Source organism: Vulpes lagopus, chromosome 8 (genome assembly GCF_018345385.1).
Source record: "Vulpes lagopus strain Blue_001 chromosome 8, ASM1834538v1, whole genome shotgun sequence".
NCBI lineage: Eukaryota > Metazoa > Chordata > Mammalia > Carnivora > Canidae > Vulpes > Vulpes lagopus.
Window position 1 is genome coordinate 87,282,108 of NC_054831.1, and position 14,695 is coordinate 87,296,802.

General features: G+C 37.7%; 1 protein-coding gene across 10 annotated transcripts in view; it reads left to right on the forward strand.

The window, feature by feature from the left end:
- ARHGAP26 (Rho GTPase activating protein 26) overlaps positions 1-14,695 on the forward strand; it is a 423,002-nt gene that overhangs the window by 255,118 nt on the left and 153,189 nt on the right. For all 10 annotated transcript variants that reach the window (XR_005989292.1, XR_005989291.1, XR_005989293.1 and 7 more), the window contains 3 exons: positions 9,518-9,605; positions 11,272-11,330; positions 12,813-12,918. Coding sequence is in view for 7 of the 10 variants with exons in the window: in XM_041765130.1 (XP_041621064.1) it covers positions 9,518-9,605; positions 11,272-11,330; positions 12,813-12,918 (253 nt within the window). In the remaining 3 variants the exon portion in view is untranslated. The remainder of the gene's footprint in view (positions 1-9,517; positions 9,606-11,271; positions 11,331-12,812; positions 12,919-14,695) is intronic.

Below are 14,695 nucleotides of genomic sequence, written 5' to 3' on the forward strand. Positions count from 1 at the left end.
AATAACTTTTTTTTTTTCTGATCAGAGGTTGTAAGTGGTGATTATAGCAAATTTGGAGAAATACAAGAAGTAGAAAGAAGAAAATAAAAATCTTGCCAACCAGAGATAACCTTTATTGACCATTTTATCATACTGTTAAAATATATTCTATAATATAAAATGTTTATAAAGGTAGAACCACATTGTGCATATATATTGCTTTTTAATAAGTTTTTTTTCATATAACACTACAGTCTATTTTATAATGTCATTCAAGTTCTTCTAGAGTGTGATTTTTTTTATTTTTATTTTTGGCTATGTATTGTGTAGATAGAACTTTTTAATCAAATCCTTATTCTCAGATACATAGACTGATGGCAATTTTTTTGTCATTCTGGAAAGTGCTCAGGTGCATGTGTCCATAGGGGATGCAGAGGTTAAAAGCATGTATTTTTGGAGTTAGATAGTTGCATTTCCACTGTTTATCCACAAATTATTTACACCTGTCTAGTCTTCTGTCCCAATATCTGTAATAGTAACTCCTGCCTCTGTAGTAATGTGAGGATTAAAGGAAAGATGCATATGGGTTGCTGATTCGAAAGCTTCTTTATGTTAGTGAATAAATGTTGGCTTTTGTTATTTTTGAGTTATGTATGCATATTGAGTGATTTCCGTAGGGTTTAAGATGTTGAATTGCTGGGTCAAGGTACGTGCATGCTTTCAAAGCCCTGAATTGATATTCCCAAATTTACTCTCAGCAGTTTATGGAGTGCCCTGTATCATCCTTGCCATACTCTTTATTACTTTTTTTGCATATAAATTACAAATATATTTTTAGTGTATCTCTTTTTAATTTCACTTTGCATTTCTGTAGTTCTGGGTGAAGTTGGACATTCTCCCTATGTTTCTTGCTGACTTATTTTCTCCTGAATTGCCTATTTTTGTGCTCCTAGTCTATTTTTCTACTGGTGCATTCATCTTCTGATGGTAAGAATCTTTTAGATGTAAAGGCTATGTTACCAATATTTGTTTGCAGATTGTCATTTATCTTGAACTTTATTTGTGGAATTTTGTTTTTGTTTTTTGAATATTTAAAATTTTTACAAAGTCCAATCTTTTTTGAAATCAGTCCTTTTCCTAGTCCTTCTCCATCTAGGATTACAAAACCTTTGTGTTTTCTTTACATCCCATTCAGAATGTATTTATGTAAAATGGAAACTAATTCTCCATTTCTTTGAATGCTAATCTGATGGACCAATAACCACATAATTAGAAAATTTCCCCCCTCCTACTTTTTTTTTTTGAGATTCTTTATTTATTTATTCATGAGAGACATAGAGACAGAGAGAGAGGCAGAGACACAGGCAGAGGGAGAAGCAGGCTCCATGCAGAGAGCCTGACGTGGGACTTGATCCCGGTCTCCAGGATCACGCCCTGGCTGAAGGTGGCACTAAACCACTGAGCCACCCAGGCTGCCTTACTTTTAAATATCACTATGTAGCGTTCTTTTTTCCTTTCTGGGTCTGATGATGGAGTTTTTACACATATCTTTCCAAAGGAAACAAATTCTCTTTTTGTTTGTTATTTTATAATTCTTGATCTTTAAAAACTTTTTTCATTTTTTTTTACCTTTTTAAAGTTTTTCTACTGATTCTTTTTGCATGTTAGCCAAAATGCTCAAACTTGTACCCCATATTTGTATAATTTATTTAAGTTTCTTTTGGGTTAATTTTTTCCCTGTTTTTAATGTAACTTTTAATTTTATAATTGAGTTGTCTGTGTCTTTACTAACATTACTTACTTAGCTTTATTATTTCAGTCTGTATCTTCTTACTTTGATGCCTTATTTCACAGTGTCCACTAGTTTTTTGAATTTCATTTATAGTAAAGAATAGGTGCCTTCTGAAATTTTGTTAGAGTGTTGTGGTCTTCATATTTTCATGCCAAGCATTTCATCAATTTTTTAATTAAACCTGAACACAAAGAAGTTTATAAATCTTTGCCATTAAATTCAGTGTGGATAGATTCTCCTTGTTCTACTAATTTTCCTGAACGCTGTTAGAATCATTCTGTCATATGAAATGGGAGAGCTGGTATATGTGAATCCATCCAACTTTCTGGTATTTTTACATCTTTGTTTTAATGTGAACCTATAAGCCTGAATAGATTTCTCCTGATTCTGCTATTTGGTCATAGTTCTGGGAGAAGTGGAGTTTATCCCTGCTTAATCAGAAGTGTGCTGTGGTTCTTGACTGTCACTCGTATTTTTCTTCTAGGATTCTCCCTTCTGATTCATTTCCCTTGACATAAAGGGATACCCCTACATTGCTGTCTCCTGTCTAATTTCACTGCCTGAATTTTGATCTCAGAACAATTTTGGCTATTTCTGAAAGCACCTTCCCCTTCGTGTGCTGGGGTTGGGTGGGGAAAGTGCAATGATGCTCTGTCTAGTGGATATTCCTCTGGTGACAGGCAGAATGTTGACTGTGGACCTTATTGTGCTTTTGAAACTTCATTTCCCTTTTTTTTGTGCATCTTTATTAGTATTTCACCATGGTGATGAAAAGTATAAATTTCATGTTTCTGTTTTTTCTCATAACCTTCTCCTTTTTAAATTAATGTTTTTTTAAATTTTTATTTATTTATGGTAGTCACACAGAGAGAGAGAGAGAGAGGCAGAGACATAGGCAGAGGGAGAAGCAGGCTCCATGCACCGGGAGCCCGATGTGGGATTCGATCCCGGGTCTCCAGGATCGCGCCCTAGGCCAAAGACAGGCGCCAAACCGCTGCGCCACCTTGGGATCCCTTAAATTAATGTTAAAGCAAGGTTAGTGTTACAGAGAATACCTGGAAGGTATTAGACTTCAAGGCTTTGAACCACCAAATCACATTAGTATGCCTCACCCACTCATCTCTGATCCCACCATGGACTGTACTTCCTTACTCCTCTAAGACCTTGGATGTTTGTATTTTTCTGTGCTCTTATTTTCTCACATCCTTGTACAGAGTAGCATGAATAAAGCAAGCAAAGATTCTTTCAGAAGAAACCCTAAAGTAATAGGATTCTTTACGTCGTTTTGCATGACGACTTTAGATCTGAAGGCTTTCTTCCTAGTGAATGGAAATAGCCCCAGACTTTGAAGACAATAGCCTCATGGAAGCAGCACTGCCATGCAATTCATTAACTTCCAATTTTACTTACCAGTAAAGGGGAACAGACAGATGGTTGCAGGACATGGTAGACTGTTGGGGACAAAAGATTGATTGATCCTTCTGGGAACTAGTAAAGTTGCTATTAATCACAATCCTGAGTTCCCAAGGAATAGAGAGCCCAGATAGAAGCTCATCTTCCTCTCCACTCATTCCACTATCCCTTTGGCTTATTGGAATGCTACAAGCAGGTTCTCCTAAGACAAGGATTTGACGTAGTAAAAGCTTTCAGATCTCCATACAGAAGTGGCTGTGGATAAGCTGGAGTCTTAGGTATTTGATAAGGGAAGTGATGCAAGGTATTAAGATGTCTGACTTTTATAATCAGAAACTACAAATTTGCTTATGAAATTGCTAAGTATTAAATCTGATCTTGAAAGAATTACTTATAGGGTAAATGAAAAGTCTGATTTATATAGTGGATAGTTTATGTTTATAAACTTTTACCTCAAAGATGTTATGGAGATGGAGAACATGAAAGACTCCAGAAGATTTTAAAGACAGTCCTGAATGGGGTGCCTGGGTGGCTCCGCTGGTTAAGCACCCACCTTCACCTCAGGTCATGGTTCCAGGGTCCTAGGAACAAGCCCTATATTGGGCTTCCTTCTCAGTGGGGTGTCTGCTTGTCCTGCTCCCTCTGCCCCTCCCCCTGCAATGCTTGCTCACACTCTCAAATAAATAAAATCTTTAAAAAAAGACAGTAAAGAAAATACAATACAACTAATATTTACAGAAGGAAAACAAGCTCACATGGTATTTCCTAAGGAATGACATATAGATCAGTGGAACAGACAAGAACATCTAGAAATATGTCAGTTGGTCTTTGATAAAGGTGTCAAGGTAGTTCAATGGGGGAAAGAATGGTCATTTTAATGAATGTATAATTGGATATCCATGTGGGAAGAAAAAATCCATCTTATCTTAAACTATACATAAAAATTAACTCAAAATGGATCACACTGTTAAACCTAAGAGCTAAAACTTTAAGACTTATAGAAGAAAACTTAGAAAATTTTGGTCACCTTAGTTTAGAAAGGATTTCTTAAATAAAATACAAAAATCAGGAAATCTACAAGAAAAATCCGATAAACTAAACTTTATCTAAATAAAAACCTTGTGCTCTTTAAAAGATACTAAGAAAAAGATATTGCAAGCTCTAGATGAGAAGACTTTTGCAAGATACATATCTAATAAATGCATTGTATTCAGAATGTATTAAAAATAACTGAACTAATTGAGTAATAACACAACCAACTCAGTTTTTTTTTTCCAACTCAGTTTTAAAAATGGGTGAAAGATTTAAATAGTTTACCAGAGAAGATACACAAATGGTCAAAAAGTGCATGAAAAGATGAGCAACATCATTAGTCATTAAAGAAAAGCAAATTTTAAAAAGTGAATTATCCCTTCATGCCTACTAGAATAACTAAAATTTCAAAATTGGATACCTAACCATAATCATGTATTGATGAAGATGTGAAGCAACTAGAGCTGTCAGGTTGCTGTGGGAAAGCAAGATGGCCCAACTATTTTGGAAAACCATTTAGCAATTTCTGATAAAGTTAAACATACTTACTATGTGACGTCTCCTACATATTTTTACCTAGTTCCACTCCTAGGTATTGACCTAAGTGATGAAATTACAGTCCATATAAAAACCTGTATGTAAATATTTCTACCAGCTTTATTCATAATGTAGAAAGTACTTTAGAAAGTAGTAGAAAATGGGAAACAACCCAAATATCCGTCACCTGATGAATGGATGGACAAATTGTGGGATATCCATAAAATTGAATACTACGGAGTAATGTAAGGATCAAACTCCTGGTACATGCAAAAACACAGATGGATTTCAAAAGTATTATGCTTTGTGAAAGTGGTTGCCAGGGGCAGGAGGTAGAAGGAAAGGATTGGTTATACAGGATACCTTTTTTCATGGTGATAGAAATGACTTTTGTCTTAAGTATGATGGTTATGGGGCAGCCCTGGTGGCGCAGCAGTTTAGCGCCGCCTGCAGCCTGGGGTGTGATCCTGGAGACCTGGGATCGAGTCCCGCATCGGGCTTCCTTCATGAAGCCTGCTTCTCCCTCCGCCAGTGTCTCTGCCTCTCTCTTCGCTCTCTCTGAATGAATAAATAAATCTTTAAAAAAAAAAAAAAAGTATGATGGTTATGTGACTATATACATTTGTTTCAAAGTCATGGAACTGTGTGCTTAAAAAGGGTGAGTATACTCCATAAATTTGACTTTAAAGCACAATAGGAGAGGATTCTCAACTTTCCTCCTTATTAAAAAAGGGAAGTTAAAAACAGGACTTTTTTCTACCTCTCAGATTGGCTAAGATCAAATTTTACATGTTGTCATCAAGAATCTGGGGAAAGAAAAAAAGAATCTGGGGAAAGAGTCACTCTTAAATATAATGGTACAACCTCTGGGAGTAGTTGAGGAATATCTTTCAAATTAAAAATGCATGTACTTTTCAAACTGGAAATTTCATTTTGAGGGATTTTTTTCTATAGGTAAGACATATACAAGGAAACAATAGTTTATATCATTGTTTATCATAGCAAAACCCAGGAAATAACCTAACCTAATTTCCATTAATGGGGATATTATGATACAGTGAAGTACTACTATGAGGTAGATGAATTTATGTGCTTATATGGAACACTTTAAGATACTGTTAAATGAAAATAGTGCACAAAATGACATGTATTGTGTACTTGTGTTTATGTTTTTAAAAAGCTCTATGTGTTTATATGTGTGCTTGTGTTTGCATACACTGTTAGACATAGCATACACATACATGGAATGGTTATTAATAGTTGCCTCTAGCACAGGAAAGGTTTACCTTTTAATGTTTATCTACTTGTTTTGCTTGAATACTTTTTTTGCCATGTGCACATACTGTTTTTTCAGTTAAAGAGAAAAAATGAATTTACATACAACTATAATGTATTCTTAGGAAATTTAGGAGTATGTAGGTGGCTAGTCCTGATTATTTGCTCTGCAGTGTCCTTTGTGTTTTCATGAGCAACACAGTATTGAACTAGATGGATCTTGGGACCAAACATTGTGATATTTCTGAGACTATTTCCGCTTGTTACCACTGCCTCCCATCTGTTTCCTATTTTTCCAAATTCATGTGGGAATAGATTCATGAAGGAATACATGCATTTCTCACTACCCAGAGGCTACCTGCTCCTCTAGCTTCGGTCAGTTGTACTGTGCACTGCAATGGTGAAGTGATATGGTGGGGAGAAATGTACCGAGTTCAGAGGGTAATTGTAATTATGTTTTTGCATCATATTTGGATACCACCAGGGAGCTTCTCTAAGTGAGGGGGAGCATCGGTAAAAGGTGTGGAAATTGGCAGCACTTTCTAAAAATGAGGTGGTTTGAGAGGCTGTATTCAATTTAGTTTGGATATTAAATGAATTAAAATGGACGTGCTCAAGTTCTGAGCCTTGCCTCATCAGTGCTATAAAAAGCCCTTTAGCCGAGCTGTAATCTGAGTCCCCTCTCTGTAATGTTACACAATATTCCTATGGTTACAGAGCCCGAATAAATGGAAGCTAATCATTAGTTTGCTAAATGTGGTCCATGGGACAGTTCATAATTCCCAGACCTGCCAACTGCTGCTTGCTTAGCATTGTGCTCACTCTTCTTGGGTAGAAGTCGGTTTGCTCCTCAGAAAAATGTACAGTAACAGTTGTCTCACATCCAGGAACCAAGCACTATGGCAGCTCTCCATGTGTCTCGGGGATGGGGAGGGGGAAAAGGTCGTGCTAAGCAAAGTTTTTTGGTACATACTCTTCTGCAAGAAGAAACCATTAAGGGAGTGAGAGATGACAAAGCAAGAAAAGAATTAAAGTGACAGAGGTTTGGTCATTTGGAGAATCTTACTTGAGTTGACTTTCCAGAAATTTGCTGTGATAGAACTCTATGGAGTTTACTAGTCTATGACCCTAGAAATAAAATCATACTCTTTGAGTTGTTCATTGTTTCATGTGACAAGATAGATTTTATGAGTGCCCAGGGTCACCTGCAAACACCTACATGTGCTGCCTTTAGGAGCCAAACATTTTGTGAGGCGGGGCCTTTTCTGTCTCATACATATCAAGGAGGGGGGTGCCTGGGTGCCACAGCCAGTTAAGTGTCTGACTTTTGGTTTCAGCTCTGACTGTGATCTCAGGGTTGTTAGATCGAGCCCTGTGTGGGGCTTCATGCTCAGTGCAAAGTGTGCTTAAGTTTCTCTCTCCCTCTGACGCTCTCCCCTTAAAATAAATAAGTAAATCTTTAAAAATATATATATGGGGACACCTGGGTGGCTCATTGGTTGAGCATCTATCTGCCTTTGGCTCAGGGTGTAATCCTGGGGTTCTGAGATCTAGTCCTGCATCGGGTTCCCCATGGGGAGCCTGCTTCTTCCTCTCCTATGTCTCTGCCTGTCTTTCTCTGTGTCTCATAAATAAATAAAAATCTTTTAAAAAATTATATGTATCGGGAGACATATTGAGAGTAGTAGATACCAGCTGGATTTGTGCCTTTACCTTGGGATTAGACCTTAAATCCTCAATCCACTCATGATTATTTGGACTCTTCCTACTTGAATGAAAATGGGTTCTTTCCCAATAAATAGAAAATATATTGTGCCCACATATGACTCATTCTCCCTTTCCAGCTGAAAAGCTATTGACTCTGCTGGAGGAACTTCTTTTTTCTTTGAGATTGTCCAGAAAGAGTCCAGTGGCAGCCTCTGTTTACCAGCTGTATTATTTAGATCTGTCTGGATTGTTAAAAAACAGAAAACCTGACCTTACCTGGCTTAGGGAAAAAAGGAATTTATTGGCTCACATGATTAAAAAGGAATGGAGAGATACAAGGGCTCATCCCATGTCAAGACCAGCTCTTTTTCTGCTTCCCTCATTTCTGGCTTTGTCTGACAGATATCTCTCTTAGGCTCTCCATGGTGGCACCCAGAGCAGTTGGATATCCTTCCAGGTACAGACCCAAAAGGAAATAGCGGAGAGCCTTTCCTCTATTTTCTAGAAAGGTCCTGAAGTTCCCTCTAAACCAATTGGCTTAGGTCTTGGGTTATCCCTTAACCAGCCATGGGGCCAGAGAGATGCTGTGCTTTGATTGATCTGACTCTCATTTCCCACCCCTTGGACGCATGCAGCCTTCCCCTCAGCACGTATGGAGAAGGTGGGCAGCCTGACAAAACATGAGATGCTATGCACAAAGAAGTGGGAGTGAGAGCTGGGAGGCAAATCACTAGTCTTGTGCATGAGAAAGCTGGATTCTGTCTTCACTGTGCTGAAAAAGACTTCACGCTTTTGATCACCTCGTCAGTAGTGAAATGGGGTTGTGTTGATTTGTGAAGTAGTTCATATTCCTGAACCTCTGCCTCTTATTTTCACCTACCTGTGTGCTGCCCAGGAGGAAAAACTTAGAAGAGTGATCTCTCCCTTTATAATACATGTACATTTAAAATACATGTTGACTAGTCCACACAAGAGGAGACAAAAGAAGAAATGATAGGAAGCCGGTGTAATTATGGTGGTGTTCATTGCACTTCTTAAGGCAATTTAAAAAGTACATATGAAAGTAATGGAATCACATCATAGTTTAGAAAATATAAAAAAAATTAGTTTTCCCCCCTCTAACTCAACCACTATTCTAGTTTTAGAGTATTTCCTTTCAGCTTTTGTTCATACAAGTTTCTCATAAACTTTCAAATAGCGGTTTATTTGGGTTTTTTGCTTGACATTGCATGATAATCCAGGCATTTTCCTTATTGTTACATAAAATTATCATGTACATGCAATATAATATTCCATCAGGGAGACACACCAAAATTAATCATTCTGCCATCATTGGACATTTAGGTTATGTCCTTTTAAAATTTTTTCTGTTGTTACAAAGAATAAGTGTGTATTGAACATTTCTGGGATATGTAACTTTGGTCTTGCTTTATCTTATTTTCTGAGGCTAGATTGTGAAAAGTGGAATTACTGCTTCAAAGGATATAAAAACATTTTTATGACTCTTGATATATATTGCCAAATTGCTTTTCAAAACTTGCATTTTCTCTCTTTTGCCTCCAGCAGTTTATGAGAGGATCAGTTTCACTACATTTTTGCCAGCAATAGATACTTCAATTTTTAACTGTATTCCTAACTGAACCAGCAAAAACATAGGTGTTGTTTTTTGTTTTGATTTGGATTTCTTTGGTTAATAGAGAGGCTGAATGCTTTTATGTACTGTACATGGTTTTTAGTTGTATTTACTGCTCCTCTTTACCCATTGCCGTTTCTTCTTTTTAGACCCCAAAACAGCTTCTGAAACAGAGACCGATATCTGTGCTGAATGGGAGATAAAGACCATCACCAGTGCTTTGAAGACCTACCTAAGGTAGGGACTTTCCATTTGCAGGGCAGGGTGCCAGCTTGTTATCATGCAATCAGGAGGAAAGCAGTTTTATTTCCAGGCTCCAGAGAGCTGTTGGGTGGGTGTTTGAGATGTGGAAACAGCTTATGTGTGGGTGCAATTAGCTCAGCTGGTCAAACCATTTGTAAGTCATTCATCCTTGATGTGTTGCTGTTGTGCTGGGATGCCACGAGTGACTCAAGAAGGCTTTGCTCTTTATGAGAAGTTACTATGATAATTAGCCTTTAACAAAACCTAAAATATGGTATTTCCTGAAATCTCTGAATAGTCTAGTAAGAAAACAAGGGACCACATATCTCATTCTGTTGAAAATGCATGATTACGTACATATTCTATGTATTTTGATGGCTTTGTGCATTGCACAGATAGACTAAATTGCTGATATTGGTCCTTAAATATGAGAATTTAATAGAATTCCTTTGGACTCCTTCTGCTTATATAGTAAAATGATACTTTATTGGAGGAGAGACTTTTTATCTTGTAACAATGTATGTCTATGACTCCTACTTCCCTGTTCCTCCCTTGGTTATTAGAGGAATGGATGATTCTAGCTGCTCCATGTCAGTTACTTGAAGTAACTGAAACTAACTTGAACTTGAAGGGTAGGGGAGGGTCCAGTCTCAAACCAAGAGGAGAACTGTACTCATGAATTGCATAAGCATTTGTTCAGGTTTTGTGAAGATTCCCTTGCCTCAGAAAACAACGGAGGAAAAAAGCCCAGAAAAGGAATTGGTGATGCAGATTTTATTGGCTATTGAGAGAATTGATAGAAGGAATTTGAAGTCAAGAGTAAGATGTAATGCAAGTGATGATCAAGAGTTGAATTAGGAGTTCTGATGAGAGTAAAATAAAACCTGAGCCAAGCATAATTTAAAGTCTGTTGAGAAGGTAATTACTTGGACTGTCAGGAAAAAAGCTGAAGTTTACAGTTAAACATACTCATTAAGCATATTGATTAAACATTCATACCATATACTATCATTGTAGTTTACAAAAAAAACATATCACAGGAGTTTGTATTTAGCACTTAATTTTTGCATGCTGATATAAATGATTAATAAACATGAAGTATAAAACATTTTTAAAAAACTAGATAAAATTTGATTATATCATGCCTAATGTTAGGGATTTTAGCCCTTTGGCATTCTGAAGCTACACTCAGTAGTGAATTTGCCATACAAACACAGAAATCTCTCATAGTGAGATTCATCTCATCTCCAGATGAACTGATTGAAATAACAAGCTTCTGGGAAGACAAGAGTTTAAGCACAGGTAATTACAAATGTTTAGTTAGTTGCCTTTTTCTCAGACACATCTTAAAATGCTCTTGTCAATGAGTGAGTCACTGACTGAAAAGGAAATCTCTTGGTCTGTGCTAGACTTTCACATTAGCACTTTCCTAGTTGTAACTAGGAAACGTGGTTGTATCCATTCCCTTAAAGAAGAAGGAGCATGAAAATGTCACAGGAAATCTCAGGACCCTTTCAAAAGGGAAACTCAGTTGGACTAAGTTGAGTTGCTATTGTGTCCCTTGATCTTTCTCTGTATACACTTGGGCAGCATCTATGCTGCTATTTAGAGAGTCTGATTATTTTTATTAAGCTGACTGGTGTATATCCTTTTATCCCAGAATGCTTCCAGGACCACTCATGATGTACCAGTTTCAAAGAAGTTTCATCAAAGCAGCAAGTAGGTTTTGTTTTTGCCAGAGTTTTAAGGGGGAAAGAAATGCATTTTTCTATTTCAAAGAAGTCAGTAGCCCCAAATACATACTTTGTATTTTGCATGTAAATACTTACACACCTCATGAGATGGACACAAAATAGAAATGAAACCAAGCTGGGATTGTCAAGGGTCTTTTACCACATTGAATTTATAGTAGATGAGAAAGACTTGAAAAGTGTGTTTTGGGGGTGGGGAGAGGAGAGAAAAGCAATCTGGGCTTTCTAATTTGGATTATTGGAATTCTAACTCCTTGGGTTTTTTTCTAGCCCTTGAGTAGCATTTTGCAGAATGAATCAGACTTCGCACATTACCTAAATTGAGCATTGGAAGTGTTTCCTTGAATATGACACCGTTTATGTAACTTCCCAGTCCTTTTTCCATCATGGCTTCCATTTACAGCTTATGATCATTCTTTAACTATATCATCCAGGTCCCTTGCATCATATTACTGGTATTAAAATACATAGGGATTAGGTGCAAACTACCCAAAGTATACTGGAATCTGTCTATGTGGGGCAGGCCTCCTGTAAGAGGCAATAAGATTCTTGATCAGATTTAAATCTGGCATGAATCTCCACAGTCCTATTATGTCAGTAGTCTCTGTGGCTCCCTCTGCTTCCTTTAAGCCTTCAGAGTTTATTTATCCTGGCCTAATTTAGTATATTCTGGTGGCCTTATCTTCTCAGAGTTGTCTCCTTAAAAGAGGGAGGAGAAAGACTTGAGAGAAAGCTGGCAGTGAAGATTGTGTTTGTGATTTCTTTCTCAGAGAAATTCCAAACCCATAGCAACCAATCTCTAATTAAACCTCACCTCAGTCCTATAAATAGGTGTGGTGAGCACTATCAATATATCTCCCAGGGAAATGAAGCTGCTTACCCAAATTCAACCAAGCCATGATAGGGTTTGATTGAGGTGATAGGTTGACAGGAAGATTTACACATTTTATCAGTCATTTCTTTCCTCTACCGGGCTGATTGATTGTCACACATGACTTGAGAACAACTGAACATTGCCTTTGATTTGTTGGATGCTGTCTTGAGACGTTGTTTTGATATTTGAGACCCTTGTACTGTTGTTCGTGTACAATTTGTTTATCATTAGACAAGTGCATAAAGTTCCTTCCTTCCTTGAAATGAAGCCATCGTTCTAGGAAGCCAGCTGCTCCCAAGTTTCTTTCTGCTCTGAGTGTGCAGTTGACTGGCTCCATTTCTTCCCGTCATCTTTTGGCTTGAATTCTTTGACAGTCATTTTTTTAAATGAACTGTTACAGAAAGCACCATTAAAAAAAGGCTTTTAGATCTAGCCAGGAGTCCATAGGGCAGGATCTTAAACCTTTAAGAAATCTTCAGTCTGTTAGTGCCCAACGTTTAGTTTCCTTTGATTTTGTTTTGTAATCTAATTTGGCTGTGACACTGATCAAATACTACCTCCTTCCTTCCTTTGCAGAGCTGGAAAACCAGGAATCTCGGGTCTCTGAAATCCACAGCCTTGTTCATCGGCTTCCAGAGAAAAATAGGCAGATGTTACAGCTGCTTATGAACCACTTGGCAAAGTAGGTTTGAGATTGAATGCTGCCGTCTTCTCACCCCTAGAAAGATCATGTCTTAGCGCTAAAGCTGGTCTCACAGTTCTGCTCAGGTTTCCATCTCCCACTATTGCATCAGGAATGCTGGAGGCTTAGGAAAGAAATGTGTGAAATGTTAACTGCAGTGGATAACAGCAGCAAATGCCACATGGTCCTTACAGAGGAGGCTGGGAAAGCACCCATGATACCAGGTCACCAGACAGAGAGTTCAGAGGGCTTTTACTTTTGTGGTAACCAAAATGTCATGATAACCAGGTCACTAGACAGAGTTTTCAGGAGTTCTATATTCTTGTGGGGATCAGAGACAAATAGGAATATGTTGTGGGTTTTCAGACCTGGGATTTGGAGTAAAGAGGCCTAGGTTCTGGAATTGATTCTGTTCGTACCAAGCTACTTAATGAGCCCTGGACAAGTCATGGACCCCTTAATTCCTTAATTTCTTCATCAGTCAGATATGCATAGTAGGCTCCCTTTTATCTACAGTGTCAGTACTTTTAAAAGTTAAATGTATTAAAGCCAAGGGAATAAAGAAATTATCTTTGACAAATTCCTACTTACCCTCTGAGATAATCAAAGCATTCAGCATGGGGCCTGATTGTCCTGCTAAGAATATTTACTCTTGGAATGGTTTTGAATTTTTGTGTATTTACTATTGCTGGACCCTTTTGGTAATGGTCTTTCTGACTTCCCTTGCTGTGTCAGTGACTACATAGGCATATGTTCTAACCTTCCACTGACTTTGATGAATCTTCTTGATTGGAGATTGGAGTAAAAAAGCCATACGTTCTACTGAATTGATTGGTATGTTAAACATTTGGCCCTTACCCACACTTTTCTCATGCTATTAAGTCATTTCTTTGGGGTAGGTTGATAGTCAGCTGAGGAAGATTACAATGGTTTGTTTTCATATTTCTACCAAGCATGTTGATACTACCTTGTGGAGAGAGAGTATATGTGTACCATAAAGATTTCTATAGATCTTAATTGTGAAGAAGCAAGAGTGTTTAACATGTTGATCAGAAGCAATTAGGCAGAGTCAAGGATTGCTTTGTTATTGGTCAAGTGTTTTTTTTGCTGCATGGTATCGGGACTGCATGTTCAGAAACAATTAAGCATAGCAGAGAACATGCAAGCTTACAAGGAGAATGCCCCCAAAAATGTCAAAGAATCCTGATGAAGGGTGTTTAAAATAATGAGAACTGGGTCTAAAAAGTAACTCCGGATGCTCTGAGATGACGATTTGGTGCCTATTCTACACAACTCAGTTAGGCATTTGTTCAATAGAAAAGCTGGCTTAGATCTTAGTTAACAAAACTTTACACACTTGAAGGGTCTTTACCGAAACAGAGGAAGTTTTGGGTACATATTCCAGCCAAGTATGTGTGGGGATGCTCATGGCTGCTGTATTATGGCCACTAGGTTTTGAGCCACCTGGGAGCAGCTGGAAGAGAAGGCTTAGGAACCAGCTGAGAGCAGTGGGCTTTTCAAGCTGTGAAGCTGTGATGAGAGTTTAACTGGACTGAACATGACCAAGAGTAGATCCAGCAGACTCAGTACTGCCTCGACCCATTTTTAAAGTGCTCTGAGAATTGTTAGAAATCTTAAAAGAGGAGAAAGAAGATTAAAAAAACAAACAAACATTGAAAACTATTAAGGTACATCTTAAACAATAGAGCCTATTTATCTCCTGGGGGATAGTTTACTTTCTCTCTCTTCTCTACCTTTGTGTTCTAAACCTGATTAA